At 47.0% G+C, this 13,885-nt stretch overlaps 1 protein-coding gene across 8 annotated transcripts in view; it reads left to right on the top strand.

Annotated features, from left to right (window-relative positions):
- The first annotated feature begins 10,721 nt into the window (after window positions 1-10,721).
- Window positions 10,722-13,885, top strand: part of ENPP3 (ectonucleotide pyrophosphatase/phosphodiesterase 3) — a 783,610-nt gene continuing 780,446 nt past the window's right edge. For all 8 annotated transcript variants that reach the window (XM_085611575.1, XM_085611577.1, XM_085611569.1 and 5 more), the window contains exon 1: window positions 10,722-11,058. In XM_085611575.1, coding sequence (XP_085467701.1) covers window positions 10,969-11,058 — 90 coding nt within the window. In that variant the 5' untranslated portion in view covers window positions 10,722-10,968. The remainder of the gene's footprint in view (window positions 11,059-13,885) is intronic.

The raw sequence follows: 13,885 nt of genomic DNA, 5'->3' as shown, positions 1-13,885 counted from the left end.
ACATCTCAAAAAGAATAGATCTTTGCCACATGAAGCTCCAAGTAGAGCCACAGGAATTATTCAGCAGAAGAGGACAACATTATGCGGCATGTTTTACTAAGTTATGCGACACAATGCGCCACATTTTGTGGTTAGCATTACTTCATTATTTTGTCATTTTAACTCAAGGTAACGCTGTCAGGGGAAATATTTTACATTATTAGTATCAGTTTAACACCCAAATACAGCAGTAAGCATCTGCAAGATTACCGGTCAATCTTTACAAAGGGCCTTCCACAGCTCCTGAACACTTTGTCACGCTTTAAGTAACTTTTGTTCTATTTGAGCTAGAATCAAGTTTTTTGTTGTTGAAATCTGCAGATTATGTAGCAAATGCAGTAAACTGATAATTATGTGGAAAACGCTGCTGCTGCAGAAACTCATAATTCCAGTGGCCCTGTTTTTAAGTGACTCAATCAATTAATGACTGGAAAGAAGGTTGGTTTCTTTTTAGGTCTCGCCTGAGACAGCGCTTTAGCGCTGCTCTCGCGAGAGCTTTTGTAAAAGGGGGATCTGGAAGTGCAAACAGTGCTTTTCAGGCCTCCAAATACAGTGCATGTGCGCTGGGCGTGCGCACCATTTGCCAGCCTGAAAAGCACTGCCTGATCACTTCGCGGCCCCTTTGATGTCCTCAGTGAGCCGCGCGACCACTGAGGACATCAAAGTGCACACCATTTGCCACCCCCTTCCTGCTTGTTATTGTTTCCTTTGATCCCTATCTTTCCCTTTCTCAATCTCACCCTCTCCCTGCCTTTTACAACTGCGGCCGCAGCACTGTGCCCGCCCCCACTCCCCCCTCCCACTCCCTCCTCGTCAACTTCAGTGCATGCTTGTCTTCTCTTTTAGCAGCCTCTGCTCCCTGACACTATGCTTGCCTGGGGACATGGATTGAGTGTGGCGTTAAGTTTGAAGTGAGAGCCACAGGAACTTAAAATGATTATTTTTCACTGTATCCTACCTAGCAGTTTATTATCTAACTCTGCTCCTCCTGCTGACTGACATTATCTTTCCTGGCTCACATTTGTGTTGTTTTATATATTCCACGTTTATGTGGGTAACTTCAGCTCCAATGTTAATTGACACCTGTAATTTGTAGAGAAAATTGAACATTTTATTTCGGCTGATAGTCAGTGCAGTGATGGTAACACTGTTCTTTAGTGATCTTTATGGTATTCTTGGAGCGCAAGAGGCGCCTGGGTTCTCGAGCTCCCGAGATAGCGCTTCTCCTACTGCGCAAGCTCCTTCTCTTGCGGGTCCCTGAAGGCGCCTCGAAGTCCAAGCATCTTGATTCAGGCGCTAAGGTGCTTTGTATTCTTTGCACAAGATGTGCCTTGGTTCTCGAGCTCCAGTTAGAGCCTCTCTTACAGCTTTAGCTCGTTCTCTTGCAGGCCCCAGAAGGCTCCTCGAAGTCCACGCACTTGATACAGGCACTAAGGTGCTTTGTATTCTTTGCACAATAGGCGCCTTGATCTCTCTTCATCTTGAAATATGTAACCCCGCTCTACGAAAGTAACCGGGAAATTATAAGTCACAGTTCAAAGTTGTTTTCATCACCCGCTCTCCCTCTCTTTTTTCCTGCCTCCGCCGTTCTTTTTCTCTCCAGCTATCTATTACCTCCTGTCGCACGCCCGTCCTCCTCTTCACCTGCCTTCCTTCTCCCTCGATTTCCTTCCCCCTTCTTTCCGTCTCTTCTGCTCTTTCCCCTAGCTGCCTCTTCTCTTCTCTCCCACTCTTAACCCCTCCCCCTTTCTAGGGGCTTAATTTTAACGTGTGTTTGACGGAACACTTATTATTAAAAAGTATTAGCAGTTACAATCAGATAAGTAAGTTTTACAAACTCTGGTATACATTTTTCAAAACTGTAGAACATTCTTTGGGCTTCAATAAAAATGACTTGTTAATTCAGGTATTCATTGATGCAGTCGTTGTCATGTATGTGGAGTACAGCCTAGCTGGGAAACAACTGAGCGCTGCGTTGATGGCTTTGGCAGAAGGGAAGCCTCATACTACTGTTAAAGTTTACTCAAGGTGCAGCACAAATCCTGGGAAACTTCCACCTTCTAACAACAAAGAGATGTACATTTTAGTTGTTACGCTTTCTTTCCCCCCCCCATCTTTTCCACACAAATCCTTTCGAAACTTCCAGTGTGTGTGTGGGCGAGGGCAATGACTCTGAGTCACAGCTACCATCTGGCCCCAAATCATAGCGTGCTTTTGCCAGCCCTAGGTCATGTAGCCAGGATCTCTCTTCATCCTAAAATATGCAACCCCGCTCTACCATAGTAACCAGGAAATTATAAGTCAAAGTTCAAAGTTTTCATCACCCGCCCTCCCCTTCTTTTTTCCTGCCTCCGCCGTTCTTTTTCTTTGCAGCTGTCTATTGCCTTCTGTCGCAAGCCCGTCCTCCTCTTCACCTGCCTTCCTTCTCCCTCGCTTTCCTTAAGCCTTCTTTCCGTCGCTTCCGCTCTTTCCCCTAGCTGCCTCTTCTCTTCTCTCCCACTCTTAACCTCCCCTCCCTTTCCATGGGCTTAATTTTAACAGGTGTCTCACGGAACGCCTATTATGCGTCGCTCTTTTTTCATTTTCTGCCCCCTCTTTACCTCCCTCTTGCTTTCATCACCCACTCTCCCTCTCTTTTTTCGTGCTTCCGCTGTTCTTTTTCTCTCCAGCAGTCTATTGCCTCCTGTCACACGCCCGTCCTCCTCTTCACCTGCCTTCCTTCTCCCACGCTGTCCTTCCCCCCTTCTTTTGTCTATCCTGCTCTTTCCCCTATCCTGCTCTTTCCCCTAGCTGCCGCTACTCTTCTCTCCCACTCTTAACCTCCAACCCCCCTTTCCAGGGGCTTAATTTTAACAGGTGTCTTACGGAACGCGTATAATCAAAAAGTATGTAAGTAATCAATTTTACATGTAAAACATACCATGCGATTGTGCGGGTAAACCATCTGTTTCAAAAAGCAATAAAGCAGTCCGATTGTGTGAACTGCGCAGTTTTACCTGGTTTCATATTACCGATTCTTTTAGAGGGCTCCCAACATGCACCTGTATAAGGTCAGCTCCATGCCCTAGTGCCCCCAGACATCTAATTAGCTCTCAACATGCTCAAAGTGCACACTCACCATTTAGGTAAGTGTGCAGACGAAAAGTTTTAGCGGGACTGGTGAATCTACAGCTAGGCCAGACATAGTCTAGAACATATGCTCTGCCCCCTCTCTAACTCCCTCTTGTTTGCATCACATAACACTCAGTACCACATAATTACACACCACGTAATTACACTATACTAAATGCACCATAAATACACTCCACATAATACCTCTAAGTACCACATAATCACACAACACAATTACACTCTACTCAATGCAACATAAATACACTCCACATAATACCACTAATTAAACTACACACCACATAATTAGACTACACTCAATGCACCATATATACACTCCACATAATACCACTCAGTGCCACATAAATACACTCCACATAATTACACTGTCCTCAATGCAACACAAAATACCACTCACTGCCACATAATTGCATGCCACATAATTACACTGTACAAAATGAAACATACACCCCACATTATATCACTCAGTACCACATAATTACATACCACACAATTACACTCTACTCAATGCAATATAAACACACTACACATAACACCACTCAAAACCACAAAATTACACCACATATTTACACTCTACTAAATGCAACATACACTCCACATAATGCCACTCGCTGCTACATAATTAAATGCCACATAATTACACTCTACTCAATGCAACATAAATACACTCCACATAATACCACTCAGTGCCACATAATTACACTCTACATAATTACTCTCCTTAATGCAATACAAAATACAGCTCACTACCACATAATTACATACTACATAATTACACTCTACTCAATGCAACATAAATACAATCCACATAATACCACGCAATACCACATAATAACACGCCACATAATTACACTGTACTCAATACAATATAAATACACTCCACATAACACTCAAAACCGAAATAATTACACAACGTAATTACACTATAATAAATGCAACATACACTCCACATAATACCACTTAGTGCCACATAATTACATGCCACATAATTACACTCTCCTCAATACAACACAAAACACTTCGCATAATACAACTCAGTGCCACGTAATTATATGCTACATAATTATACTGCATTCAATGCAACATACACTCCAAATGATACCACTCACTGCCACATAATTACATGCCACATAATTACACTATACTAAATGCAACATACACCCCACATAATACCACTCAATGCCACATAATTACATGCAACATAATTACACTATACTCAATACAACATATACACATAATATCACTCGGTGCCACGTAATAACACGCCACATAAGCCACACTCCACACGTGTCTCTCCTCACCCTCCACATGTCTCTCCTCACCCTCGACGTGTCTCTGCTCACCCTCCACACGTGTCTCTGCTCACCCTCCACACGTGTCTCTGCTCACCCTCCACACGTGTCTCTGCTCACCCTCCACACGTGTCTCTGCTCACCCTCCACGTGTCTCTGCTCACCCTCCACGTGTCTCTCCTCACCCTCCACACGTCTCTCCTCACCCTCCACACGTCTCTCCTCACCCTCCACACGTGTCTCTCCTCACCCTCCACACGTGTCTCTGCTCACCCTCCACACGTGTCTCTGCTCACCCTCCACACGTGTCTCTGCTCACCCTCCACACGTGTCTCTGCTCACCCTCCACACGTGTCTCTGCTCACCCTCCCCGTGTCTCTCCTCACCCTCCACACATCTCTCCTCACCCTCCACACATGTCTCTCCTCACCCTCCACACGTCTCTCCTCACCCTCCACGTGTCTCTCCTCACCCTCCACACGTGTCTCTGCTCACCCTCCACGTGCCTCTCCTCACCCTCCACACGTGTCTCTCCTCACCCTCCACACGTGTCTCTCCTCACCCTCCACACGTGTCTCTCCTCACCCTCCACACGTGTCTCTCCTCACCCACCACACGTGTCTCTCCTCACCCTCCACACGTGTCTCTGCTCACCCTCCACACGTCTCTGCTCACCCTCCACATGTGTCTCTGCTCACCCTCCACGTGTCTCTCCTCACCCTCCACACTTCTCTCCTCACCCTCCACACGTCTCTCCTCACCCTCCACACGTCTCTCTCCTCACCCTCCACACGTGTCTCTCCTCACCCTCCGTGTCTCTCCTCACCCTCCACGTGTCTCTCCTCACCCTCCACGTGTCTCTCCTCACCCTCCACGTGTCTCTCCTCACCCTCCACATCTCTCCTCACCCTCCACGTATCTCCTCACCCTCCACGTGTCTCTCCTCACCCTCCACATGTGTCTCTCCTCACCCTCCACACGTGTCTCTCCTCACCCTCCACACGTGTCTCTCCTTACCTTCACACGTGTCTCTCCTCACCCTCCACACGTGTCTCTCCTCACCCTCCACACGTGTCTCTCCTCACCCTCCACACGTGTCTCCTCACCCTCTGCCTCACCCTCCACATGTGTCTCCTCCTCACCCTCCACATGTGTCTCCTCCTCACCCTCCACATGTGTCTCCTCCTCACCCTCCACATGTGTCTCCTCCTCACCCTCCACATGTGTCTCCTCCTCACCCTCCACACGTGTCTCTCCTCACCCTCCACACGTCTCTCCTCACCCTCCACACCATGTGTCTCTCCTCACCCTCCACACATGTCTCTCCTCACCCTCCACACGTGTCTCTCCTCACCCTCCACGTGTCTCTCCTCACCCTCCACGTGTCTCTGCTGCACGCCACACACTGCTGCACGCCACACACTGCTGCACGCCTCACACTGCTGCACGCCACACACTGCTGCATGCTGCTGCATGCCACACACTGCTGCACGCCTCACACTGCTGCACGCCACACACTGCCACACACTGCTGCATGCCGCACACTGCTGCACGCCACACACTGCTGCATGCCACACACTGCTACACGAAACATTGCTGCACGCCACACACTGCTGCACGGCACACACTGATGCAACCGGCACACTGCTGCACGACACACACTGTTGCACACTGATGCATTACTCACTGCTGCATGCTGCACGACACTGCTGCACGCAGCACACTGATGCACGCAGCACACTGATGCACGCCGCTGTACGCCACAGTGCTGCATGCCTCACACTGCTGCACGCTGCACACTGCTGCACGCCGCACACTGCTGCACGCAGCACGCTGCTGGACGCCGCACACTGCTGCATGCCGCTGCACGCCACAGTGCTGCATGCCTCACACTGCTACACGAAACACTGCTGCACGCCGCACACTGCTGCACGCCGCACACTGCTGCACGCCGCACACTGCTGCACGCCGCACACTGCTGCATGCCACACACTGCTGCATGCCGCACACTGCTGCACGCGGCACACTGCTGCACTCCACACACTGCTTTTATGCGAGTTTATGCTACTGACATTGTAAATGACAATGCCTTTTATTTGTTTTAAAACCAAAACATAAATAAAAGGCATTGTAATTTTACAATACCAATAGCTCAAACTCTTATAAATGCGAGACCTATTGCATTGCAAATGATTGTTCCCTGTATTTCTGTGCCCTCATGCCTTCTGTGACACTCGTTTTTCCTGTATTTCTGTGCCCTCTTGCCTTCTGTGACACTCGTTTTTCCTGTATTTCTGTGCCCTCTTGCCTTCTGTGACACTTGCTTTTCCTGTATTTCTGTGCCCTCTTGCCTTCTGTGACACTCGTTTTTCCCTGTATTTCTGTGCCCTCTTGCCTTCTGTGACACTCGTTTTTCCTGTATTTCTCTGCCCTTTTTGCCTTCTGTGCCACTCGTTTTTTAGGTCTCGCCTGAGCCAGCGCTTTAGCGCTGCTCTGGCGAGAGCTTTAGTAAACGGGGAATCTGGAAGTGCAAACTAGTGCTTTTCAGGCCTTCAAATACAGTGCATGTGCGCCGGGCGCGCGCACCATTTGTCAGCCTGCCTGATCACTTTCGCGGCCGCTTTGATGTTCTCAGTGAGACGCGCGGCCACTAAGAACATCAAAGCGGCCGCAAAAGTGATCACCATTTGCCACCCCTTCCCATATCCCACTTCCTGCTTGTTTGTTATGTTTGTTGCCTTTCCTCTTTTAATTGATGGTCTGTCGTTAAAAATAGAATGCATGAGTAATGTACATCATACATGTGCACTGACAGGTTTTAAAGTCTGAAGGCATTTACAATACGCCTTAATTCGTTTTAGCTGCATTTGAATTGCAACGTCTTAGGTGTGGTAATGTTTAACTTACTAGCCTTCGGAATTCCTCACATTCTCTTCCTGGGCTTTATTGGAGTTTGCTCTTGGTTTCAGCCGGGCGCTCGCTTTGATTGTTCGTCGCGGCTCCAAAATGAGGGCTTTTCTCATTGTAAGAGTCAGTGCTTTCGTTTTGAGTTTTTGTGATGCCACCGGTAGTTGGTAAGGCTCGTGAGTTGTTGTGAACGGCGTGCGCTCCATTGATTTTGACCCTTTTCTGGTCAATTTCAAGTCCAAGCTTGTATGCTCACGAGGTAGTGGGGTATCACAGTTAGCCCTCTTATCACGTAACGTGATTCTAAGGTTTGTTTTGTTTCCATTTTTACCCTTTTGCGCACTTGAGACACCCAATATAACTGCTGTTCCCAGCTTATTGTATGTATTTTTTGTTTGACGATGAGCATGTGTTGTAATGAAGCAGCCGCATCTCTAAGCCTATATGTGTGCTCTCAACCAGATTTAGAGTCAGTGCCACACTTCTAAGAGGCGAGGTTGCAATTTGCACAACAGCGTTGCAGCTCTCACATGCACCAAATGGGCCCTGCTTGGAGCACAGCGTGAGTGCTGCTCAGTGCATGTCAAAGAATGCTTTCAGATATATGTATTGGACACACACATCGAGCATGTCACATAGCACGTTACACAAACTATTGGCATTGTAAATGACAATGGCTTTTATTTATGTGTTTTTAAAAACCTGCAAGCGTTGTGTAAACACGCACTTTGTATTTATAGTCGCTGCCTATGAGAAGCAAGACTGGCAGTAACTGAATCTCTTTTACTACCAGCCTTGCTTCTCGTAAGCAAGGACTATAAGTACAAAGTGCGTGTTTATGCACCGCTTGCAGGTTTTCAAAGCACATAAATAAAAGGCATTGTCATTTACAATGCCAATAGCTCAATCTCTGGCAAATGCGAGACCAATTGCATTGCAAATGCTTGTTTAACTTTCTGCACTATCACCACACCCTTCGTTTTCATGCTGAGGCACCTCAAAGTCAGTATTAAGCATTCAGGGGCAGGTTTTTGAGAAAGCTGAGACCATGAAGTGGCAGGTAGTAGGCCAGCAGAGTTGGATTCAGGTGCAGAGCCCTAATCCTCTCGATCCCTGGGGCCCTCACAGTAATGATCCAGAAGACAGAGGAAAGGAGCGAGATTCATAGATGTTGTCAAAGAGAAGGCCCTGAATAGTGAGCATTGTATGGAGACTCATTTTTGTGTTTACAAATGGCCGGATACAGTTTCTTCAGTGAGATGGCCCAAAGAAGGGGACAATATAAGTGTTTTTTTGTTTTTTTTTAAAGGGACATTCATTAGTGAAGCTGGTACTGCTACCAAGTGTGTACGTGGCCACTGCTGGTTATCATTAGAGAAGCAGATGCAGCAGGACTGAGGCCCAGGGATTTGAGGGGCCCACTGCATCACAGTTATGACTGTGTACCTGTAAAAAGGGGCATCAGAGCTTATTTTCGTTTCAAGCATTAGGACCGAGGTGATGATCCGTCATGGTGTCGAAGAGGTAAAAGATGTAGAGGAGATAGCCTGCTACTCAGGACTGCAGTTATCATTAGTGCAGCAGGTGCAGTTGGATTGGGGTCAAAGAGTGTGAGGGGCTCACAACACCCCAATTATGGGGAGCAGTTTGTTTGGGATAATATCTATTTTTGTTTGATGCATTTGCGGTTTTATGTCTCATATTTAGTGCGTTTCATAAGCTATAGAAAAAGTGTTCCTGAAATCATCTCATAAGCCCCGCTCCCTGCACGCAGCCATATCCCTCCCGCTCCCCCAATCCTTGCCATAAATGTTTGGAGGTGTTCCGACCTCAAAATATTTTGCTTAGGGGGGGCTCAGAGTAAAAAAAGTTTGAAGACATCTGCGCTACTTAAACAGCAACACCACACCCCCACTGCTTAATTTATAGGACAAATCCACCATAATGAGGTCACTCAGAACTCACGAAAGTTCATCACAAGCTGAGGCTGAATCTGGTCAGTGATGGTAACCCCTAAACCAAATGGAACATTTATTGAATGACTATAGCTCTATATTTTCCGTCTGCCGAAAAGAAAATCAATTGCATAAATGCAAATTCAGGCAGGATTTACCATATGGATTTTCTAAATAGTGGAGATTCTGTATCAGCTACTTTTGCCTAGTCTGGTTACCTTTGGAACTCTACGACCATAGTCTATTGCTGCAATATTCTTGCAATTCATTCTAAATTCCCAATAGATCAGAACATCAGCGCCAGATATAGAGGGGCAGATGTACAAGCCCCTTGCGCCGCCATTGCGTCACTTTTTTTGACGCAATGGCAGCACAAACAATGCGGCTTATTTACAATGTGACGCATCTAGGGAGATGCGTCACTTGTAAAGCCCTGCATCACATTATACCTGCGTCAGGTATAATGTATGCAGGGGGGGGCGTTCCCCCACAGGAAAGCCTTGTAAAAGTGACGCAGTGAAATCTACACGATTTCACTGCGCCACTTTTAGTACGCCACTGCGTCAAAACCTTATGCCTGCCTCAAACAGGCGTAAGGAGTGACGCAGTACAGTAAGTATAGGCCTCCAAATACATTGCTGGAGTTGCTTCGTGCTTGTGACACAACTCCAGCAATGCGTGACACTGGAGCCAACAGATGCGTCGGAATTTCTAACGCATCTGTTAATCCTTGCACCATGGAGCACTGTATTGTAAATACAGGGCATCCATGGTTGCGCAAGGACATTTAACGCTGGTTCAAGGAAACTGACGCATCTATGCAGATGCGTCAGTTCCTTGAAAATCTGCCCCAGAGTATTTTGTAAAAATATTAGTGCCAGGGCACTACCCGCAGCTCCTGCCGTCAAATGCCAGTGGGCACAATAATTAATAATCATTACACTTGAACAGTGTGAAATTTTGGACAATTCCAGGTCACCCCAGTCATTAAGATAGGTCAGAAATTGTATGTTTTTTAGTTTATTGAATTCTTAAACACTAGGCTAGCATACATTGCTGAAAAACAGACAAAGAGCGCCACCTCGCGGTGTACTCTGGTAAATAAATAACGATGTTTGGAAAAAAAAGCCAGTGCCGAGCACTACAAACACCGACACAAATTAAGCACAACATCCCAAAGTTGCAGATTTAGGCGTTTTAAAGATGAGGTTTGAAAATCGGGTTCTAGGTCAGAATCTATTTGTGGCAGTGAAACGTGGCTGCTGAGTTCACGAGTTTACCACCCTCTGTTTCCGTATTTTTCTGATACCCTGGTGCAAATCTTATCTTTACAACCCAAGATAGAGTTAATCAATGCATAGCTTAATGATAATTTATGAGATAGTGGCTCAACGTCTCTGGCCTGTTGTTCATTTGATGCACTGGGTCATTATCGAACACACCTCTGCCCTGACCTGGTTCAGTGGCTTTCTGTTCTTGCAGAGGTGCAGCAGTCTTATGCCTGGCACAGGTGACGCGCGACACGGAAGTGTGGAGAGCTGCGGCGCTCTAATCTTACCAGATACATTCCAGACTCCTCACCAGTACCGTGGGACTCTTCTCGGAATCGCACGCTCCCCCTTTGTCCACGTGACCCAGTCCCAAACATGAGCAGCGCTATGGTTTTAAGCCCGGATTTTGAAAAAGAACTAACTAAAGCCGAAAACACCCTCAAGAAACTGAAGATCACTTTTGGGGTAAGTGACTGCAACATTAATTGTTCCTGGTTGTTTACAGCGGACACGTCTTGAACTCTGAAGATAAGGTCAAACGGAGCTTTAAAAGCCAAACAGAAGTGACTTAAAGTTTTTACTGATGCTCGTTGTATATATAGTTCGTGCTGCCTCTTTACTGTTCTTGCGGCTAATCGAATGTCGTTTAATATAGTGACATATCATCTCAGGATGTTGAACAGTTAGTTGGGGTATACAATATTAGAGGATGCTTTGTTTTTTTTTTTAGAATCTAGGAGTCTCTTTACCGCCAGTTCACTGATGTAGACTGGCGGAGATCAGTTGTGTTTGCAGTTTCTTGCCTTCAGGAATCTGTTTGCTGAGGTACTTCGAGCGCAGTTTAGTATGACACTTGCTGACCGTTTTCCTCCACGGACCAATTACACAATGGGCATTGGCACACTCTACAAAATGCTGAGGATGATTTGGCCAATCAGAAGGCTTGAAATGTATACAGTTGTTTTTGTCGTTAAGTGGCTTTTAAGCACTTATTTTGTATGCCTTTGCATTTACATCCGTATTTTATGTATTACTTAAGTGTTATTGACCTGTACTTAGGGCGTTCATATCTGATAATACCCTCTGCTGAGTGCATGAACGACTATTAAGTGCCCAAAGGCGAGGGCATAGAAACAGGATAAGAGTGGCTAACAGCATGCAAGGCAACATCTGGGCAGCAACAGGCGGGCAACTAGAGCCAAATTTCGGGGGGGGGGGGGGCTGAAAAAGATTTCGGGGGGGGGGGGGGGGGGCTAAGTCTTCCAGCCATAGGCAGAGTGCCTGTAAGAAGGGGTGAAAACACAACAAAAGCCTCAATAACGAGTAAATGGTCTTTTAAAGACCTGTGAAGTACTAGGGTGCGGCTGCAATTAGACGGACGCCAGCCTGCGAGGCTGTCTCAGCCGGGCTGACACACATGACGGGGGGGGGGGGGGGGGGGCCTGAAGCCCGGTGAGCCCAATGGGTGTCGCGCCTGGGCAGCAATGCCTTTCTCATCTCCCCCCCCATTCGCACTTTCTGTTTTACCCTTTCCAAGCACTGGTTATGAGTATGGTATTTTAATAACCCAGCATGCAAAGTGCTCCTGACTTAAAATGGTGTAATGACCGTAGCTGCCGACTTTGGAACTGGGGAACCCGGTTCGAATCTCGAAAGCGGCGAAACATCCTATATTTCTGGGCAAATCACTCCACCTCTCCGTGCCTACCACAAATGAATGTGACCTCAGGTAATGTAACTGGTGCTCGTGTTAAGCACTCAAATACCTCTGGGTCGAGTTCGAGCACAATAAAACCGCAACAAAAAAACAAACAATGTCAAGAGGGCTCGCTTGCCATGGGGACATTTGTCAGTTTTGATAGTAATCTAATCTTTGAAGGTTTTGTCAAAATTTCAGCTAAATGGGGGTGGGGGAAGTAGTCGGTACGAGAATAATGAATGAGCGCACAGCCCATCAAGCTCTGATAACGCATGCTTTCTATTAATTCATTAAAGAGTGCGCGCAAGGCACGTTGCACGTTTTTGACAGGAAATTCCAAAGATATCAAGAGTGCCGTGATTTCGAAATCCAATGTTGCATACCCAAACTTTCGCAAAATAATTCATGAACGTTATGATACAATTACTAAGGTAATGGTGCAGCTGTGACCTAGACGTTCTGAGGGGAAAGGTGACCTTGCCGCCATTCGGATAAAGCATGCTCCAATATATAAACCATGTTTGACTGCTCATTTGAATCTTAATTACAACACTGGGCTAAAAAAAACCCAGACATTAGCAGGGACACTAACTCTTTGGAATTTCCCTGAGTGTTTACTTTCTATGACGCACACTAAAGTCCCAGAGCATTTTTGACACAAATCACTTTGGGGAGCAGCGCAGCTGTGAATTCTGCAGAGCATGCCTCCGAAAGTGAGGCTTCACTGAACTGCTTTAGCATATTTACTTTCCAGTTTATCCAAGAGCACTATTTCACCGCAGTGTAAACAAAAGGGAACGCGTGAGAAAATTACACTCAAGATGGGTACAGAGCGCGAGTGAGGCCTCCTTTCAAGGTGAGGTGCCCACATGGCCGGTTCTAGGATTTGCAGGGCCCTGGGCCAAAAGGGAATGTGCGAGGCCCCCCCTAGTTTTCATAAGTGACCTCTTGCAAGGAGACCATTCAGGGACACTGCGGGAGGGCAATTGTCCAGCATTTTAGCGCCTCCACAGTTTTAATTTTCAGCCCACAGGCAATTCTCACACCGTCAGCCTGATAGGTGTGAGAATTGCTTGTGGGCTAAAAGTTAAAACTGCGGGGGTGCTAAAATGCTGGGCAATGGGCGTCCCGCAGTGTCTCTGGATGGTCTCTGGATGGTCTCCTTGCAATTGGGACAAGATGAAGCGTCTCCCTCCCCTAGGCCTCCAGACACCATCCCTCAGAGGCCCAGAGACGGGACCCCTCCCATGGACCCTAATGGCAAGGAGACACCTTTCTTTTAGTTGGATCGGCAGGGAAACAACAGGACACCCGATCGGTGCGGGGCATGTTCTGTCCAACCTATGTTTCTACTTCCATCCATGCATCGGATAGAAAAAAGTCCTTTAATGTTTCTGCTCGGGGAAATGGCGGGCTCAGTGCTGCAGAACTCAAGCTCATGGATCAGAGATTAGTGGTGAATGCGTTTCAAGATTGAAGGGTAAACATCCGCGACAGGGATTGGACGGGGAGGGGGCGGGGTGTTCTAGGTTAGGCTAGCTTTCGCATTTGTACAGCTCACCGTTCACCCAGAAGGTTATCTTGTCTCTAAAA

This window comes from Triturus cristatus, chromosome 6 (genome assembly GCF_964204655.1).
Source record: "Triturus cristatus chromosome 6, aTriCri1.1, whole genome shotgun sequence".
NCBI classification, from domain to species: domain Eukaryota; kingdom Metazoa; phylum Chordata; class Amphibia; order Caudata; family Salamandridae; genus Triturus; species Triturus cristatus.
The sequence above is the reverse complement of the archived record's forward strand: the minus strand, read 5'-3'. Positions and strand labels throughout refer to the sequence as shown.